General features: G+C 34.0%; 1 protein-coding gene and 1 long non-coding RNA gene across 2 annotated transcripts; one reads left to right on the top strand and one right to left on the bottom strand.

Moving 5' to 3' along the window:
• Positions 1 to 8,768: 8,768 nt before the first annotated feature.
• On the bottom strand, positions 8,769 to 10,814 carry LOC111399686 (cytochrome P450 71A8-like). The gene is made up of 2 exons (XM_023027141.1): positions 9,840 to 10,814; positions 8,769 to 9,576 (listed from the first exon to the last, which is right to left on the bottom strand). The coding sequence occupies exons 1-2, from the start codon at positions 10,269 to 10,271 to the stop codon at positions 8,965 to 8,967; spliced, it is 1,044 nt and encodes a 347-aa protein (XP_022882909.1). The 5' UTR covers positions 10,272 to 10,814; the 3' UTR covers positions 8,769 to 8,964.
• Positions 10,815 to 11,301: 487 nt separating this feature from the next.
• On the top strand, positions 11,302 to 12,076 carry LOC111399694. The gene is made up of 2 exons (XR_002703778.1): positions 11,302 to 11,440; positions 11,523 to 12,076. It is a non-coding gene; the product is annotated as an uncharacterized LOC111399694 (long non-coding RNA).
• Positions 12,077 to 22,039: the final 9,963 nt, after the last annotated feature.

Below are 22,039 nucleotides of genomic sequence, written 5' to 3' on the forward strand. Positions count from 1 at the left end.
TGTGGCCAAGCAACGGGAAAGTCCTAAGGAAAATAACTGGCACATATAATGTGGATGCAGTAACAGTATTGATAGTAAAAGCTTGACTCTTTGACCCATTCTGTGAATATGGTACAAACTCCAGCTCCGAAGTGTGCAGGTTGTGGGGCGGATCACATTACTACAAGTTGCCCTTTGGCTTCTACTCACATAGGTCAGCCAGCAGAGGTCAGTTATGCGCAGAACTATCAGAAGCAAAATGGACCTTACCCATACAACTACCATCCAAGTTTGAACAAGCGTCCTAACTATACGTGGGTTGATAATTCAGATCAAGTAAATCAGATGAGGGGCAATCCACCAGCAATTCAACAACAAGAAGAAAAGAGGCAATCATTAGAAGATTTCCTTGTCAAGTACGTCACCAAGACTGAGACGGTGATACAGAATTAGCAAGCCTCTATACATAACTTAGAGAAATAGGTGGGACAGATAGCAGCTGCATTAGCTAACAGAGCACAAGGTACTCTACCGAGCGATACAGAAAAGAATCCAAAGAAGCAGGTCTTAGCTGTTGAAGTTGCAAATTATGCAACTATCGAGACACCATCGATCAAGCCTGCTACACCTGTTCAAGCTTATGTGCCGCCTATTCCATTCCCTCAAAGGCTTCAAAGACAACCTAAAAATGATCAAGTCCAGGCTATCACAATGAGAAGCGGAGTTCAGCTGTCAGAAATCACAGTGAAGAAGAAGGGGACTGAGGAGAATTGAATAGCTACCTCGAGGAAAGAACAAGTGGATCAATCTGAAAAATCACCAAATGTCAATCAAGAAGAACAGTCAGATAATCCATAGGCCAAGACAACCGTTCTTAGCAATAAAAAACACCTTTAGTTCCACTCCCTCAAAGGTTGCAGAACAATAAAATGAACAAACAATTCAAGAATTTCTTGAACACCCTCGGACAACTTCACATCAACATTCCTTTTATTGACGCTATTCTACAAATTCCAAATTATGCTAAGTTTTTTTAATGAAATGTTGACTAAGAAGAGAAAGCTGCCAGACCATGAAACATAGCATTATCTGAAAAATGCAGCGCCATCATCCAACACAAAATTCCTCCAAAACTTAAAGATCCGGGGAGTTTCACTCTACCTTACTCTATAGGAAATTTAAATAATATAAATTGTTTAATTGATTCAGGAGCGAGTATTAATTTAAATCCCTTACTTCTTTACAGGAAACTAGGATTAGGAGATCCTAAGGCGGCATCATTATCCTTTAGCTGGCAGACCGATCATTGAAACACCCTTACAGAATAGTCGAAGACATTCTTATCAAGGCGAGGGAGTTTATTTTTCCAGCTGACTTCGTCATCCTCGACATTGAAGAGGCATCTCAGATGCCAATAATTCTGGGAAGGTCGTTCTTGTGTACAAATCAAACTCTGCTAGATTTTGATGCTAATGAAATTATCTTGAGGGTGGAGGATAAGAAACAGAGCTTCACCATGGAGAATCCAATCAAACAACCATCATACTTTGAGGATGTCCAACGAGTTGATCATTAGAAAAGCTACAAAGGCAGACCAAATGAAGGTGGAATTGTTGGTAGGGGCAGCGATGGAAACTTAATTGTGTGGAGGATGAAAGATGTAAAAAGGAAGTGCAATTAGTGCATAAAATGCAAAGCTGAAAATTCTCTTTTCAAACCTCCATGAAGAGCCAAAACAACAAAATCTAGTTAAAGACTATAAATTAAGCGCTTATTGGGAGGCAACCCAATTTTATTACCATTTATTTATTTTCCTTTGATGCATTGCATATATACTTGTTTTGAATATTAGTTTGCATTAGATTTAGGCATGTTTAAATTTAGAGGGTATCTTCATCCTATCATGTTTTCGCTTAGGCCTTTAAGTTCAATGTTGGTTATTTCGAGTGTTTGGGCTAAGTAACACATGTTCTATATTATTTGATCTCTAATGTTTGATTTGATTGTCATATGCAGGAACATAACATCGTGGAACACCTAAACCAATATAGATCAAGGGAAAAACATGATGAGAAAGATTGTCTAGCCGCCATTCATAGTTCCTTCCAAACTCACCAAAAAAATTCGGGGATTACTTTCGTCCTTTTCTTCCCCCATCCCTTTACATTCTTAATAATGTTTTACGATATTGAGGACAATGTCGGGTTTAAGTTTGAGGGTAGAAAAAACTTTAAGTTTTTGGTTTTCGTAATTTTTGTTTATTTAAAAAAAAATTTGTTTTGTGTGATAAGGTAAAAAAAAATCATTAAATTCTTTTTTTTATTTATTTGTTTATTTTTGGTTGTGTGCTTGTGTGGGTTAGACGGTTTGACTGACAATGATGATTGAAATTGAAATTTGGTTTGATTTATGAACTGTGAATAGGATGCAAGCCAGACTGATTGAAGCTTGAACTTGCAAAACTTGATATTATACATGTACTAAAGCTGAGTTTGACATTATAATAAAATGAGTTGATTCATACATGTGATAGATTGTTTTAGTTGGACATAGATGCTTTACCCAAATCATACTAATTATTTATCCTTAGACCAAATTTATCACAATTTGGGAAGACCTTACTGTTGTAGAAAGATACAGATGTGAATGTAGATTCCTTGTGTGAAAAATATGTATGGATTGTCTGAGATTAACATGATAAAATTGGGTGAATGTCTTAAATTGGAAGTCGGTTTGGTTGAATAGGTGTGTGATAAGGGGCATAGCACTAATCAAGGCATATATTTTGATATTTAAAAATTCTCTTTGAAGTTTTTATGACTCGAGCAACTAAGCCTGCAAGGATATCTTAAAACCTAGTGCCCTAAAGTCATCCGACTTAGGAGTTATTGGCCAATTGGTTGAAAATATACAAACATTGAGGTTGTGATAAGTCTAGTTTCTACACTTATTTGGGATCCTAAATGATGATATTTTGTTATTCTTTGAACGGATTAGTACCTGATTTGCTATTTATTGCTTTAATTAGGAAAAGTTCATGTTTCAAAGAAGAATTGGAAAAAAAAAAGGAAAATGGCTAAATGAAGCAAATTCAAAGTATGGGGGACCAAAGTGTAAATATTTAATGCTTGATTTGGACCACAAAAGATATTTTGAAGATTGATAGGAGTCAATTGAATGCAAATTGGAGTAAAAAAGGAAAGGGATATGATTAGAATATTACTATAAATCGATTTCAAATCATATAAGATATCTTCAAGTTTTTTGGTCAACTTGTGACTCATTTTTCGGATGGAGAACATTTGAATTGGAAAAATTGTATTTTTAGAAGAATTGTAGCTCTTTTAACTAGCTTTTCAATGCACTTTAAATCACCTAAATCGGACACTAAAAGAGAAAGTTATGATCAAAATATTGAAAGCTGTGTAGAGACAAAATTACGTGCACTCGAAAACAACTTATTTGATTCAAACTCTTTTGGAAGACAATTTGGACGTGAATTTTGACCTAATTTCATCATATAAATACAAGATATGGGTAGCAATGAAATGGTCTCTTTTGCCTCTTCATATACAATAGTTTCTTCAAATCTATCAAAAACAAGGGGCCAATTGCTATATTTTGAGAGAGAATATCAAGCCATAGCAAGGAATTGAAATTCAATTACATCAAGTTTTGAAGAATTCAACTTTGGACGTGAAGATCAACATCTTTTGTATTTTTTCATGATCCGGATGATATTTTTCTATTATTCTTCTTGTAATTTATATATCAATATGCTATGCTAGTTTTTCATTGTATTGGATGAATGATGAACCCTATCGTTTGTTTATTTTAATTCAAGACAATTAATTTAGTATTTCATGATTTTTTCTTGATTGGTTTTGCATTCCCATTGAACTATTTAATTGTTTGGTCACCAATTAGATAGTAAGTTGTTTGTTGTAGTGTTGGAATGCTCACAATAAGTCTAGAACGCAGTAAAATCAACATATGGACAATATGTGTTAAGAATAATATCTATGGCATGTGCAACCATGTGTGATAAATCCTATGAATCAATGCATGTTTTTCATATGAATTCGGATTAGGAATAGGATTAGGTCGTGTTAAACATAGGTTTAATATATCTTGAAAAATAATATTAAATAAAAGTGGATTATCGATTGTCTTGAATGCATAAATTAAGAGTTGAATTAAATGACAATAGGGGGATTCATGATTCCAATACAAATATTCACATTTTTTTGCAACATTCTCTCCCTTAAACTTTCTAAATGACCCTTTTAGCTAAATTTAGGCCGATGACTCCTAAGTCAGTTGACTTTAGGACACCAGATTTTAACATCCTTACAGGCTTAATAACTCGAATCATAAAGACTACGAAGAGAAATTTTCAAATAAAATATATATGTATATTTTTTTTAACATATGTAAACAACGCATGAAAACATACGAAAATAAAAAACACAAAGTGTTTCCCATTTTTGTGTGTGTTTTATTGTTTTAAAAATTAAAAAAATACAAAAAGATAAAAGAAAATGTTGCTTGGGCTGATTTTCATACATACAACACATACAATTTGGCAGTGAAAAGGAGATACAGGGATATACCGGCACTGGAGGCTGATTTATATATATTTTTACACGCCAATTAGGGAAGAAATTGGAGAGTTGCTTGGGGGAATAGAGGGCTGAATTTATATATCTTCTTGCTGAGAAAAAAGACGGCAATTGGTGGAGTGATACGGAGAAAAAAAATGGCGGCTGAAATCGGGCTGCCTTGCTGAGTTTATATATATTAACATCACTGTACTGGAGAGAAAAGGCAGCTGAAATTGATAGAAATTGGAGTCAAACATTGAGGCTGCTAGGGGATGAATTTGGAATCATTTTGGAACTAAAAAGTGAGCGGCAGCTTGTAGATACACACCGAGAACGGCGATTGCAATTTTGATAATATATATATTAATCACGTTTCATCAATTTCTCGGTGATGTCGTCTAAACTTTCTTTGTTTAATTCCAATTTTATGCAAGGCTAAATTCTTCTCATGTATTAGACGAAGATGAAACCCATTATTATTTATTTTTAATTCGAGTTACATGACTTAGTTGAATTCTTGCAATTATTGATTAATCTTGTATGCTTAATTTCATTATTTGATTGATTGATCACCAATTAAATATATGGTTGCTTGTTGTTGTGTTGGAAAATTTACAATAGGTTTAGAACACTACACGATTAACATATGTGCAATAAATTTTAGGAATAAGATTTATTACGTTTGCAATCTTTGAGATAATTGTGAAATTGAATGCGTTATATTCATATGAATTCGGATTAGGAATATGATCGGGTCGTGAATAGGATGGATTTAATTTGTCTTGGAAAGGAAAATTAATTACAATAGAACTACCGATTGTCAAGAATGCAAGATCGAAACTAGCTACGTAGTCGAGAATTGGAGTAGATAATTATAGGTGGATTCGTAATCCAATACATTCTTCCCATATACATTTTAAATTCGTATTTTACACGTTTTCGTAGATTAAATTAAAATAATTAAAATTCACAAAAATCACTTTTAATTTATTTGCTTTGGATCTAATTAAGACTAGTACACTCAGTTAAATTTTATTCCTCGTGGGACGGTACTCTAACTAATCACAATTATTACTTGTACAACGAACCCGTACGCTTGCGGGATTTTTACGAACAGATGACTGAATAAAACTTACACTTTTCTTATTATTACAGAAACAAACACCAAACACCACTTATTTCTTATTACACTACAATCTAACGAAGCCTGAAAACCAACTATGGTTAGAAATAACATTTAGTTGCAAACTTTTCTATGGACTGAAACACCTAGGCTTTCACTCATGTCCAAATCCTCTCCTTTTGCTCCATTAGGCAATTCCCAATCAAACGAAGCCTGAAAACCAACTATAGTTGTAAACTTTTATATGGACTCAAACGCCTAGGCTTTGACTCATGTCCAAATCCTCTCCTTTTGCTCCATTAGGCAATTCCCAATCAAATTTCAGAATAGTATTTGTCAACACAAGTTCGTTAGTTGCCATTGTGTAAGAGATCCTTGGATAACCTCTCCGACCAGCCCCAAAACGGATCAACTGGAAATCGAGTCCTTCGATATCTTTCTGTGAATTCAAGAATCTCTCTGGCCGAAGCTTTTTTGGTTCGTCCCCGTAATTAGGGGCTCGGCAAATGGCCCATGCATTGGTCATGACCATCGTCCCTGCTGCAATGTCATAGCCCATTACATTGACATCTTTTCTTGCTTCCCGAGCGATCACTAATGGGATTGGGGTTTGGAATCATAGAGTTTCCTTCACTGCACTTTCAAATAATGCATTTTTTCTAAGTCAGCATTTGTTATGTCCTGAGAATTCCCCTCACCTCAATTTGCAACTTTTTCATGACTCTTGGGTGCCTGAAGAGCTCTGTCATTTCCCATTCTAGAACTACGGATAAAGGGATCTGTTCCAGAGCAAAGACATCCTAAAATAATCAAGAATGTTGAAAAATGTAATATTTAACATAAAGTTCATAGCTTTCAAGCATTTGCACCAATTTTTTTGGCAGCTAATTATAAACAAATCAGTTCTTTAGTACTATAATATTCTTTACGCGAAACAACACTTCAGTGATTAAATTAACTAAAAACCCACAAAAGAAGCAACCCAATACAATTTAAACTCACAATAACTTCCAATTTAGCGGGTGTTTGACACCCATTTTTAGGGAAAAATGAATTTTAGAATAGTAGATTGACGGAGAATATTTGGATGAAAAATAAGGAGTTTTTTTTATTTACGTGTAATATTATTTTAATGAATAATGTGTTGTTGAAAAAAAGAGAGAGAAAAATGCATTTTAAAAAAAATGGGAATAAAACGGGACTTTAATAAGACCCATCAAATATTACCCACGCCCGTATGATAAAATTTTATGTACATGAATATAAAAGAAGGTATAAAATTACTTGCTGGGCCTTCAAAGTAGTTTTACAAAAGTGAAGATACCAAGTGTGTTGACAAAATGTAGGCCACTGATTTGAAATGATTTAAAAATTTGTTTTTGAAATTATTGGTGTTGATGTTATTTTGTAAACCAATTTTGTAAGTGTAGCATGACTCTAGAGATTTTCCTATTGGGAGTTTGACGGGGTTATAGGGTCTGTTGTATAGGCCTGAAGAATGCCCATTTTTTGAGAACTTGTAGAGAAGAAAATCTGGGTTTTGCAGTTGATGACGGTGATAATACATTCAAACTTTCCATGTATGTAAAATCTATCCTGGAAATGAAACTGGAATTCACTATATGTGAGTCTCTGTGTGTGGAGATTGTGATGAATTTTAAAAATCATTTCCTCGATCAAGATTTTAATGGAAAATTTAGGTGTCCCAATTGAGATTTTAATTAAATTCAATGAAATTTTTTAAAATTTAGGTATCCTCAATTATTAGTAAATTTTTAAAGATTTTATAAATAGATCGAGGGATTTTAAAAAATTTTGATGATTTAAAACTTAAAAATAAATCTAATCAAATCTTTTGAAATTTTACCATATTTAATGAGATTCTTATGAAATTTGTAGAAATCTATTTAAATTAACAAAATTAATTAGGATCATAAATTTTTAAACTTCATCAGAATCTTAGTTGAAGACACCCTGTTATAGTTAAAGGGACAGAATGGAGACTATTTTTCTTCCGGCAACGATAGGGTGGTGTCAATGCATTACAGTCGCATTGGTCTAGAAATTACGGAAAGGAATCGAAGTTTGGGTAAAAACCAATCGAGAAAAGGTTAGGACAAGATCGCAAGTTTAGGCAAAGGTTAGAGACCGAATTTGCAATTTATGCTAAACAAAACTTTTCTTGAATTATTGGGTCATGATTTAGCTGCACATTGCTTCTTTTCTTTTTCTCCCTTTCTCTTCACTATTTCACCGAGGGTTCAAACCCTTGGTTAAACTCTTACCTCTGCTAATTTATTAAAAAAATTGTTGCAGGTGCGTTTCTATGAAAAAATTGTTTGCATCCGATGAATATGCTGAACACAAAATGAAGCCCATGTTTGGTTTGGCTAAAAATCAATTGTTTTAGTAGAATTTTATAAAGATTGATGAAATTGGTGATTGAAAATCTGATAAAAGTTGCGAGTATAACAAAATCTATGAATAAAAATGAATTAGACTAAAAAAAAACTGTCTCCTGCATAGATCATGTATTGATATATACTATAACTATAAGATACTCCCTTTTCGCGGATTACTGCATTTATCCGAGTGATTCACAAATGACGAAAATTTCTCTTTTGTTCATCCATATCCGGATGAGCCGAAACCAAAGCTCTTATTTTCTATTGAGTGGTAGTTCGAGCAAGTCTTGAATAAGCCCCTTGAAAGCTTGATGCTAATAAACGAATTTTTGTTCTCTGTCTCTAAGCTATATATCCGCGTTTAATTCTGGGCATTAATAATGTTAAAAATTTGGACCCAAACAATAGCTAAAAACACATGATTCATTAAGGTAAACATGAGATAATCGGAGCCTCACATCACTCATTAAGTGCTGCCGACAGCCAGGAATCACTATTATCAGGGTTGCTTTGCAATGGCATTCGACAAGTAGTTAATTTTATAACTGTATACATTTTTATTTGCATGATATATAAGTCTATTCCGACGAATTATATATTTCATAAATTTTAAATGTAATATTAAGTAATAATGGAATAAAAGTGAATACATTGTCCTAATTGAAGAATCAAGTAAACTATAATACATCACGATAAGATACAAATATACAATCCCAGCATAAAAACGATGGTTCCCCAATTTATTTTGTTGTGCGAGTGCGTGCGGGGTTGTGTAAAAAGCATAAAGAATTATGAATGTTTAGTTTATGGTAGAAACTGTTATTTCCATCACGCTGCATGAAACTCATATGGATCAGAGATAGCATTGAGTCGCAACAGCAAAAAGAGGAACTTTTCTATGGATTGAAACACCTGGGCGTTCACTCATATCCAAATATCCGCCCTTTGCTCCATTAGGCAATTCCCAGTCAAATTTCTGAACAATATTTGCCAGAATGAGTTCGTTAGTTGCCATTGCGAATGAGATTTCTGGACAACCCCTTCGACCAGCCCCAAACGGGATCAACTGGAAATCGAGTCCTTTAAAATCTATTGATGAATTTAAGAATCTCTCCGGCTGAAACTTCTGTGGTTCTTTCCAGTAAAGAGGGTCTTGGCCAATGGCCCATACATTGGTCATGACCATTGTACCTGCTGCAATGTCATAGCCCATTACCTTGACATCTTCTCTTGCTTCCCGAGGAACCAGCAGTGGGATTGGGGTGTGAAATCTTAGAGTTTCCTTCAGGACAGCTTTCAAATAATGCATTTTCTCCAAGTCGGCATCTGTTATGTCATGATTGCCATTGAGAACTCCCCTCACCTCATTTTGCAACTTTTTCATGACTATTGGGTGCCTTAAGAGTTCTGTCATTGCCCACTCTAGAACTGTGGATGTGGTATCAGTTCCAGCAGCAAACACATCCTGAAATAATCAAGAAAGTTAAAAAACTTAAGGCTAAGAAAATTAATAGTCACCTAAACTTTCGGATGAAGTGATTCAATCGAAGTAGACAAAAGTCTTGACTTCAAAGTCCATTACCACCTAGGAAGCTATGCTCGTGTCAAACCTCTAAGGGTCTTAAGCACGAGAAACTTCTATGTATATGTTTCTTTCAATGACAGTTTTAGCTTTTAAATGAAGTTGTTCAATTTTATTACGATTATATGCGAGGGAGGGGTGCTTACCAAAATTATGGCTTTGATACCATCTCTATCAATGGATACACCAGTGGTATTGTCCTGGTAAATCTTAAGCAGAATATCTACAAAATTCTCTTTACTTTCATCCTTTCCGCTTGAATTTTCCATATCCCAGTGTTCTTGAATCACTCCTTCAAGAAACTCATCTAGTTCTTTAGCAGCAAAATTTACTCTGGCATCGAAACCACTAACACGATTAATCCACGCCAGCCATGGAATGAATTCCCCAACACTGATAGTCCCCAAAAGTCCCAAAAATTCAGTAATCAGCTGCAGAAATTTCTCCCCTGTCGCCCCGTCCCTGTATTTCCTACCGAAAGCCGACCTACAAACGACGTCGTTTGTGATTGCCGTAAACAAATCACTCATATTCAATGGCGATGAAGAAAGACACGATTCCTTAATTTTTTCCATCATCAAGGCCGTTTCTTCTTCCCTTATAGCATGGAATGATTGTACCTGTTATGGACAGAAATGCACTGTTAGAAAATCTTATCAAGTCACTCCAAGCAATTCTAAACTCTTTTAAGTTCTCTCAGTTTTTATGCACTGTTGAGCATCTTTGGCCTAGAATAACGTCGTTTTTGCTTATTTCCGGCAGTATCAAGAGTGGTATTGCTGAAATAAACAGCTTCTTGTACAAAAGGAGCAAGGGTCAATCAAGCTGGAAACGCTAGAGTCAGGCCTGTCAACGAAAATGACATCATAGGTTTTCATAATTTCCCTGGCGGCGTCCGCCGATGAAACGATAAGCGTCGGAACATTTCCAAAGTGGAGAAGCATTAACGGGCCGTATTTTTTGGACATGGATTGAAGGGACTGGTGTGGGAGCGTGGCGATTTGGTGGAGATTTCCGATAATCGGGAGTTTCGGCGGCGATGGCGGCAGATTTTTGCTGTTTGTAGTGGCCGCCACCCTTTTGACGAATTGCCATTCAAGAAATATACTGATAAAAGTGAATATAAATGGATTTTGTAAAAGAAATTCAGCCATTTGGTGCTTAAAACTATACTTTCTGATTGTCTGTACTCTGTTTTCTGTCCCTGAACTGTATGAGGCTCCTCTATATATACAGACAGGAATGCGCGTAATAAGACTGCATGCTTGCTTTGCTATACACTATTACAATATTTTAACCTTTTTTTTATACAATTTTTCAATCACACATTTACCAAAATTTATTAAAAGATCTGATTTTAATCCACACTAAACAGAGACTTAGGGGGTATATTCAATTAGGACTTTTACAGACTTTGGGAGATTTAAGAAGTTTCGGTGTATTCAATTGAGGCTTTTAAAGACTCTAAAAGTCTGAGTGTATTTAATAGAGACTTTTAAAGAATTTTAAAAAGTCTTATAAGTTACAGGGTATTCAATTGAAAGTTTTTATGAGTCTCTACAAGTTTCGAGGTATTCAATTAAGAAGGATTTTCGGAAAATTTATAATTTATTAGACTTTGGGAGACTTTTAGGTAGAAAATATGGATAGAATTTTCAAAGGAAAATCTCTCATCCATCGAGAGATTTCTCAATTGAAGCCGGCTCTTCTATTTCCTTCTAGGGTTCTCCTCCATCTCCTTCAATCGGTAATAATTGAACTATTTTCCTGTTAGTCTCTGGAAAGAGGTACTCTTGAAAACTCATAATGTTAATGGAATTTGGTAACAGACGATTCTCAGTTTGTGTGTGATCAGTTTGGCTGATTTTGTATTTTGCCTGTACAAAAGAGATCCATAACGTGTTCTGGCCAGAATTTCAGCCTTCAAAGGTCAAAGCCTGCAAATTCCTGTTTTTGCACTTTGGGTAATATTTTATTATTACCTTTGGTTTTTAATTTGCCTGCATCCACATGGGCTGTTCGGCCAGTTTAATAAGAACTTGATCAGTTTTGCTCAAATGAAAGGGGCACTTTCAAGGGTGGTTGTTTTTGGCAAGCAACTTGTTCAGACTCCCCTTACAGATCAGCTGCCTGTCTCGTCTAACTTCAGGCAAGCGCTTCACCAACCGGCTGCTTTGATTCCCAGTCAAAGGTCTTCAAGCCAGCCTGTTTCGTCCTGCTTGATGCATTATATTTCAGGCTTCAGCTGTCTGATTGTTTGGATTCCATCAATAGTTTGATAATTCGTGTTCTAGATTGGCCAAGTTTGTAATATTTTGAATTATATTTCGTCACTTGGTATGGATCGCTAGATTATTAGATCTTTGTAATGTTCTGCTTTGAATGTCCGAGTATGCTCGAAGTAGTTGTACTCAGTTTTGATCAATACAAATTTATTTACCTGATCAAAAAGAAAAAAAAAAAAAAAGAAAAAGAAAAGAGATCCATAACTTGTATACCGGGCAATACGAACTAAAAAATGAATGGATAAGTTAGTAGTCATTTTCAACATTGGCATTTCCTACCTATCAACATTTCTTGGCAGTAATCTAATCTTTATCGCTAATTCTATTAACTTGGAGGGATATTCTATTGTGACTGTTATCACTGTCCATAGAACTACCAGAATGGTAATTTTGTAAAGCGGGCTGATAGTACTGATTTCTTCTTATCAGCGTTGTTATTGGCATTTCAGAAGCTCCAACTTGACCTGCTATTGTAAGGTTTTATACTTTTATTTGTTATTCTGGATGATTTATGTGCCACCATTCTTCATCTTTTAGCCATAAAAGTATATTTAGTGGATGGGTTATTTGCAACAAGAACTCAACTTAAATGTTTGGTTGGTAAGAAATGTAGTTGGCAATATTTTTAACTTCTAAATTGGTATAGTAAGCATGAACTTGATCACAATTCACGCTTGATGTGGAAAATAGTTTTTTCCTCTTCAATGCAACAATTACTAAAATACTATTATTTTTTTAATATTTTGATTATTTGTTAATCTACTTGATATAACTTGAATTTTTTTTTTTGGAAAAAAAATTGGCACGGAAAATACGATTTATTATTTTACATTTTCAATTATATGAGTTGTGGACGATTTAAATATAAAAAAAGTTGTTAAACATATGACATTATATATGTTTAATATTTTCTTTTAAAAAAAATAAAAAGTCTTCAAAAATTTTTAAAAGTCTCTAGTAAAAGTCTTCAGAAATCTAGGAAAAACTTTTACTAATTCCTACCAAATCCATGGAAATCACTTAAAATTTCACAAAGTCAATAAAAGTCACATACTTTAAAAAGTCTCCAAAAGTATTTAAAAGTTCCAATTGAATACATATGCCTTCTAAACCTATTTTATTTAGACTGGTTTGATGTAATTTTTTTCTTTAAAAGTAAAATTTGAATAATGTTCGATTAAAATGTAAAAAAAATAAATAATAATAATAATAATAATAATAATAATAAATTATGAATTTATATGTAAAATTATTTTATTATGAGAACGTGTCATTAAAAATAATTATTAATTATAATAGGTGCCCAATTTAACTTATTCTGTTGGGGTCAAGCCCCCCACTTTAAAATGTCTACATGTATTTATGAAAAAATTGTCGCAAAAACCTAACGTTGGATGTGTATGTTAAGTGGTAATAGATGAATAAATAGATATTTGGGCTAATAGTTTAATTACACTCAGGCATGACTTGTAAACATCGAAGGATAAATCTATTTGTACAATTATTTTGTACAACATTATTGACGGTGTTGTAGTAGTCAAAAAAGAATTGGTCGAAAAATTGAATTATTTTTAAAATTGTTCAATGTGGCATGTTATCAATAATGTCGTCAAAATAATTTTATACCAAGCACGATTGAACATCAAATTGGTGAATGGCAATAAAAATTAATTTATCGGAAAAAGTAAGACCACCTATTTTCAATCACATATTTTTGTTAGGTTCCATTTTTTCAACGAAAATATCTTTATTAGAAATTTCTCTTACAAAAGGAAGAAAAACTATGTGATTAATATTTATATAACTTAACAATTTTTTCAAACTTTGTCCAACTAACTATTTTAGATTTTGGTTTTGTTATCACATTTTTATTAAGTTTTGATAAAGTTTGGACTTGTTAAAATTATTTTTTGACTTTAATTTAGATTTTTATTAATTTTCTACTACTGCTGCTACTACTGCTATTACCGGTACTGTTACTGGTACTGCTGTTACTCCTACTCCTCCTCCTCCTCCTCCTACTGTTGTTACTGTTGCTGCTGCTGCTGCTACTACTATTACTACTACTACCATGACCACCACTACCACCACCAGTAGTAGTAGTAGCAGCAACAACAACAGTAGTAGTATTAGTATTAGTAGTAGTACTGCTACTACTGCTACTGCTACTGCTACTTCTACTGCTATTGCTATTGCTGCTGCTACTACCACGAGCACAACCACCACCACCACCGTCACCACCACCACCACCACCACTAACAAGAAAATGATATTATGCTTAATTCTATTCTTTAAAAACTCAAATTATCAAAAAGGAAATCGTCCAATTTCTTGAAAAGACAATATGTAACAAGAAAGTAGCTATAGCTTCTTAAAAGTCCATTATCAATTAATATTTTCCTAGTTTAACCAAACTATTAATTTATCCAGAATTAATGACGAATGAATGGATAGTAACACGCAAAGAGTCCTCTACGTCTATTACAATGGAACTAGTCCATACTTGATTGCATTTGATTAATATTAATATTTTTATTTTTATCATTATCGAATAAGTCGAAATTATGGTTTAAAATCCGAACTTCCCTCTCTCTCTCCCTTTTTAAAGAGTGTTTGTACAGCACCCTTTAAATAATGATAAAAATAAAAAATATTAATATTAATATTTTTATCTTATTGGATAAGTTGAAATTGTGGTTTAAAATCCAAGCTTCCCTCCCGCTCCTACCGTCGAAATTGTGGTGTACAATCCTTTCACATGCAAGGGGCTGTACACACCAGCCTAATTCAATAAAAATTTCACATATGGACAAAGAGTTCCATAAATCAAGTAGGTGGGAGCCTGAGGGGGTTGGAAAACAAATAGACGAGACATGGGAGTTGGGACCTGATATACAAATTTAAGAAACATAGACAAAAGGGGACAAATTATTTTATCAGTATTCTCAAGGAAATAGGATGTTGACTGAATCACAAATCCCCCAATTGATTTTAAGAATTAAAATTTCATCACACGCTTTCTTGGTTGATATTTTTCTTAAATCTTTTGCCTCTTAGTGTTTGTTCATTTCTGTGTCCAGGCAGCTCAATTTGCGTCTCGGTTGACTTGATAGCGTCCCTCTTCGAGCAGCTGCTTCTTTATTTGTCCGTCCCGGTTGACTTGATAGCGTCCCTCTTCGGCAGCTGCTTCTTTATTTGTCCGTCCGAATTTTTCTCCAACTAACGGAAATTGAAAAAGGAGACGAAGAAAAATGAATCGATTAAGAAACATTAAAAACATGGACTAGAATTTGCCATGCATTTCAGACTTTAGATTAAAATGTTTTAAATCTTGTATGAATCCTTCAAACATGGAGTGTAGATGTTAGTTCACATTTACATCTAGCCCATGTTTTGAAAATTTTTATTTTTATTTTTACTTTTATTATTATTATTTTTCAAATCTTACGCATTTTATGAAATCTATAACTATAATCAATTTCTCAATCATACATTTCATCATTTTTATTAAAAATTTGATTTTATTTTATCTAAACTTGTTAAGTTCGCAATAAGTTGGGTCATTCTCGTCTCACCTTTCTATCCTTAATCTGAACTTACAAGACAGGTCCATGGCCACCTCTATTAGCTTACTCCCTGCCCAGAATCATTAAGAGCTGGTTTTGCTGATTCATTTTCTTTAAGTTACGTATTTCACATAGCCTGGTTAGTACACATGCGATCAATTATCGACGAGGCATTATATCCCAAAGTATGATTTCTTGGCGTGGAAGTTGTGATGTCATTTTATAGAACTTATCGTTTTTCTAATTTCTTCTTTAATCGAGTGTGAGAGATTATCTTTTGATTTACCACAAGCAGAAGAGTATTTAATAGCATATTATCAAACTGACAACACCTCAACACAAACTAATATTGTCCAAATCAAGAGGGAAGGGAAAGCAAACATGCTATGCCTCGTCCTACGAAACTCTTGCTATTTACCATGTGGAATTCATTTAGGAAATAACAAAAGGTCACTTAAGGTCACACTCCAAATCACTTTGCTTACATGGCCTAATTAACCGAGACTATCAAGAAAGGAGGAAGGGGAGTGAATTGTCCCTCAGCTATCTAACCTCCATGTCTGAAATGAAGCTCCACGCGCTATTGCAACACATTTTCAAAGTAAAGTGCCTTCGTTCTAGAAGGCATCTTCCATTGCTTCGTTCAAAAGATCAAAAATGATTGGTGTACAATTTTTTTTTTTTTTTTTTACAGAATGTGTACAATCTCTCACAAATATATGAGTCTCACGTGAATAAATAATGTTAAAAAATTAACTCACCCTCCTCCCCCCACCCCCTATGTGAGGTGTTGGTAAGGGTTCTACTCTGTACACCTATCATCACCCTCAAAAGATCTTTCATACAAGAACTTTTGTACATTTGATTATTGATTGATTTGACATTTCTGTGTAGACGTTTCTAAATTAACTTTTCAGCCTACTTTTTAGATGATAGATCTAGACTATAAGGTGACCATTTTTTAGATCATCTAATTCACTTCAACCATAGGACATTAGAGGTGATGATTGTGAGGCTGATGCATCGATCACCAAGACGAGGACATGTATCATTCATCCAGTGATATTGATATCTCATTTTCTAATATAAAGCTCACAATTGGTATCACGTGATTTACATGTGATACTAATTTACACCCTCCACATTCACTTAGCTTGGTAATATTATTTCTCTTAAAATTTGATTATTGTACATGTGACTCTTGTTCATTGTCCATCCTACATCCAAATATATCCATATAGTTGACTAACTTGATCATCGTAGTGTCCGTGATTGTATCCCCCACCGATAGAGAAGGACACATGCACTTAATGATATGTCCAAGTATGCAGGAGTTTGACACATTTACAAGAATGAAATCGAGATTTATTGACCACGCTGTCCAAAAAAAAAAAATTGAGGTCAACAAAACATATATCCGCAAAATGTCTTTTTGAGCCCTATTTTTAGCAAAGAATGCATTTTAAAATTGTAAATTGATAGATAATGTGCAGTTAAAAAATTTAAATTTTTTTGTTTTGCGTGTAATATCATTTTATTGAAAAATATATAGTTAAAAAGAAGATATAGAAATATATATTTTAAAAATAATGGCTAATATTGTCTAAAGTCTCATGTGTAAAGTGTGTGTCCATTTTGCCTTGGTTTTTCTATGCATTTTAGTGATTGCCTTTGTTTTTTGGACTATTATTTTTAAATTAATTTTCACTTTATCGAACCATTAACGCTTATTTGCAAGACAAATTTTAATTTTGTTAATTTGTTTGATTATAAACTTTTTAAGATGGTTTGTGTATATTATGAGCATATTTTCGTATTTTTAATTATTCAATTAGTTGTATCTAGGCTTACACCCTATGTCACATTGGTAAAAGGAAAATTTCATAAATAAGAGACTAATTATGCACATTTAAAAACAAGAAAACAAGTTTCAAATTTCAAAAATCAGAATTTTATTAAAAATTATTTATAATTTAATTAATTTATTTAGTAATTAAATATATTTAAGTCACAGATTTATATAATTTGGTCAAAAATTAACGATTTAGTTCATCACTTGCTATTTTTTGATTACAAATCATAAATTTTATGTCACAAATTATTTTACGATCACAATACAAAAATTTTAAAGGTCACAATTTGTTCATCGGTCACAAATCGAAAAATTTATAAGTCGCGATTTATTTATTGGTCACAAATCACATATACTATAAGTCACAACTTATTACACAATCACAAATTATCAGTCAAAGTTTTTAGGTCACACATTATTTTTCGATCACAATTTATCTTTTTCATTGGTCACATATTATTTATTGATCACATATTAACCAATTTAATGGTCACAGTCAACCAAATAATTTGTGACCACTACCAACACTTACGATTCATAGTCATAATTTTTAAGTCACGTATCCAATTTTGAGTAACAGTCACAATTTTCGGATCATATATCCAATTGTGAGTCACGATCACAGCAACAATTTTCATCGTCACGACGGTTGTCGCCACACACCAATACCATAGTTGGGAGTCACAGTCACAGTCCACAACCAACCCAACCGTCCCAAATCATCGCCACCACCGCCCCCGCCACACACCAACACCACACTCTTCCATATCCATCACTCTTCCACAGATGGCCAACATGTCCACAACACCACATATCTCCACAGATTGCCACTGTCGTCACCACACAAACACCTCCACCAGATCGCTGCCACATACCATCACTATCACCATTACTGTCGCCACCACTACATTTTGCTTCACCACAAGCATCACCACCACCACCATCACACTACCATTTGTAAAATCATATCCACCTACACCCAGCCAATCAGGAACTCGCCATTGATCGCCCTATTCCACCGCAAACATTATTCACCTCGTCGGCACCCGCTCCTACACAGATCTGTCATCCTCATCAACAATCCCATCAACAGACCTCGCTGGCCTGCCGCTCCAATATTCTTCAAATCGTCGGCAGCCACTTGCCCAACCAACCACTGCACAACATTGCCACCAGATCCACCACAACCTGCACAGACCAACTGTAGAGCAACCATCATCACCGACCTGACCGATTTAGCTCTCGACGTTCCCATTGCGAGCTACGACGACACAGCAATAGTGATGTCGCTTCACATCGTGCACTGCTACTCGTCGTTGCGGGGCTCACACAAGAGGAGTTTTTGCAGCAGCATCCCTGACGGTGACGATCTGATGGTAGAGATGAGTGGTGGAGAGTGATGGGAGAGGAGATAATGATTTGGTCGGCTGTCGATGTTTGAAAAGGAGAGAGAAAGAGAGAGGGATGAGTAGGCGACTGTAGAGAGGGGGAATGAAAATTAATTAGGGTTGGATAATTTTGTATTATAATATTAATTTTTAAATATATTAATTAATTAAAAAAATTTCTGATTTGTGAAATACTAAACATGACATCTTATTTATGAATTGAGAATTTTTAATCTGTTAGAATCTGTAATTTCCACTTGGTAAAATGCTTCTCTACCGAATTTAGGCTTTTCGAATGAATATAATTATTTAATACTTTTATTTTGCACCCATTTATCAATTAAACCTTACCATAAATGAAAAATCTCTTGATTTAGTCTCCTTGCAATTCAATTTATTGAAAACCTACATAAAATTGTCATCTTTCAAAAACTCACATACTAAAACAACACTTTCCGGATCGAGTTAAGTAATAGCCGTAAAAGAAGCAACTTTATGCAATGTCACGTGTGAATATGGTACATTATCACATTGCTCCAAGTAAATTCACAGCTTGGAATGGTTGTCAACAAAATTTAAAGTACATAAAATTGTCTTGTCTATAATGACTTAAGCTTTACAATACGGTAGACGACTACTAATCACCTATTATCAGGGTTTTTGGTGGTGTTGGTCCAAAACTACTTATATGAGTGACATCACGAGTCCATGCCATTTTAAATTAATAACATTATTATTATTTTATACATGTGTGTTGGTCTATTAATGAGCACCATTTATTTTATAAATCTTTGCAAGAGCTCTACTACCTGGAGTGTTGCTTCGTGGACAGGGATGGGGGCGCCCCCTATTGGAAGGGCGCCTGTTCCGATGAAGCAACACTCCTGCTACCTATGCTTATCTGTAGAGGAAGTTTGACAGTGTCAGTCGATTTGAATTTCTAAAATTCAAGTGGACCTGCACAGATTATCTATACAAGAAGAATAATTTACCTTCACAATTAGATAGCAGTACTAAGCGGTGACTGAATAAAACTTACACTTTTCTTATTATTACAAAACCAAACATCAAACACTAATTATTTCTTATTACACTACAATCTAACGATGCCTAAAAACCAACTATGGTTAGAAATAACATTTAGTTGCAAACTTTTCTATGGACTGAAACACCTGGGCTTTCACTCATGTCCAAATCCTCTCCTTTTGCTCCATTAGGCAATTCCCAATCAAATTTCAGAATAATATTTGCCAACACAAGTTCATTAGTTGCCATTGTGTAAGAGATCCTTGGACAACCTCTCCGACTAGCCCCAAAAGGTATCAACTGGAAATCGAGTCCTTCGATATCTTTCTGTGAATTCAAGAATCTCTCTTGCCAATGCTTTTTTGGTTTGTCCCAGTAATTTGGGGCTCGGCAAATGACCCATGCATTGGTCATGACCATCGTCCCTGCTGCAATGTCATAGCTCATTATATTAACATCTTTTCTTGCTTCCCGAGCAATCACTAATGGGACGGGGGTGTGGAATCATAGAGTTTCCTTCACTGCACTTTCAAATAATGCATTTTTCCTAAGTCAGCATTTGTTATGTATGAGAATTCCCCTCACCCCGGTTTGCAACTTTTTTCATCACTCTTGGGTGCCTGAAGAGCTCTGTCATTTCCCATTCTAGAACTACGGATAAAGGGATCCGTTCCAGAGCAAAGATATCCTAAAATAATCAAGAATGTTGAAAAATGTAATCTCTTAATATTTAACATAAAGTTCATAGCTTTCAAGCATTTGCATCAATTTTTTTTGCAGCTAATTATAAACAAATCAGTTCTTTAGTAGTTAGTACTATAATATTCTTTACGCGAAACAACACTTCAGCGATTGAATTAACTAAAAACCCACAAAAGAAGCAATCCAATACAATTTAAACTCACAATAACTTCCAATTTAATAAGACCCATCAAATATTACACACACCCGAATGATAAAATTTTATGTATATGAATATACAACCCGTTTGGTAGCCATTTTCTTCAAAATGTATTTTTCTCTATCTTCTTTTCAATCACACATTCTTTATTAAAATAATATTACACGTAAATTAAAAATTTTTTCCTATTTTTCAACCACACATTTCACATCAATTTACTATTTTAAAATACATTTTTACATAAAAATACCTATCAACATCCCCATAAAAGGAGGCATAAAATTACCTGCTGGGCCTTCAAAATGGGAATGGAGATTTTCCTATTGGGAGTTTGACGGGGTCATTAGGTTCTGTTGTATAGGCCTGAAGAATGTAGGTTTTTTGAGAAATTGTTGAGAAGATAATCTGGGTTTTGCAGTTGAAGACGATGATAATACATTAAAATTTTCCATGTATTTAAAATCTATCCCGGAACTGAAACTGAAATTCACTATATGCGAGTCTCTGTGTGTGTGTGGAGTGTAATGTCCCGAAATTTCATTGAAAGGAATTTTTTAATTTTTTTGTACATTATATTTTAATGTTTTGAAAGTTTAGGGACTAAAATATATATAAAGTAAATTTCGATTTTATTTGGCTTAAATGTAGATAATGACGGAGCGATAATAAATATATAAATATTGGGCTCGTTGGATAGGTCATAATTAATTATGCATGTTAGGCTCGAGAAAAAGTTAATTTGGATTAGCGGAGCCTAAGTTATCAAGGTCGAAAAATATAGCTTTATAATTATATTTAAATTTATTATTTAATGAATTTAAGTCTCCCTTCTTCAATTCACGTGAATAGAGAAGATTATTGGTAGATTATGATTGAATATTTTTTTTATCCAAATAAAGATATAATAATAATAATAATAATAATAATAATAATAATAATATATAAAAGAAGAGAGGGAGATAGGACAATGTGAGAGAGAGAGAAAGAAAAGAAGAGAGCAAAGAGAGCGAAAGAAACTTTATTTATTCTAGTTTCAATTTGTTGGCCACGTGTGGGAAAGGTATTGCTTGTTGAGTGATAAACTTGGTTGACAAGATTTGGTAAATTATTTTATTTCAAAAAGTCCGTTTTCCAAATTTATCCATACTCCTATCCTACTACTAAACGTATCCCCAACTACACATCCACTTTGTTGGACTATGTAGGATATTGAGGTGCAGTATTTTTTTATTCCCATTTAAATATTTTTTTATGCTGATGAATTTTATACTCATGAAAGTTAAAGTTATGATATGATATGCTATGATGTGAATGATATAGTCACTCTG

Source organism: Olea europaea, chromosome 1, assembly GCF_002742605.1.
Source record: "Olea europaea var. sylvestris chromosome 1, O_europaea_v1, whole genome shotgun sequence".
NCBI classification, from domain to species: Eukaryota; Viridiplantae; Streptophyta; class Magnoliopsida; order Lamiales; family Oleaceae; genus Olea; species Olea europaea.

What these genes read in the sequence shown, in the direction of transcription:
- LOC111399686 (XM_023027141.1), bottom strand. Translation starts at nt 10,271, where the DNA reads ATGATGGAAAAAATTAAGGAATCGTGTCTTTCTTCATCGCCATTGAAT. An exon ending in GTATCAAAGCCATAATTTTG is followed by an intron (nt 9,577 to 9,839) that starts GTAAGCACCCCT and finishes TGATTATTTCAG; the next exon opens with GATGTGTTTGCTGCTGGAAC.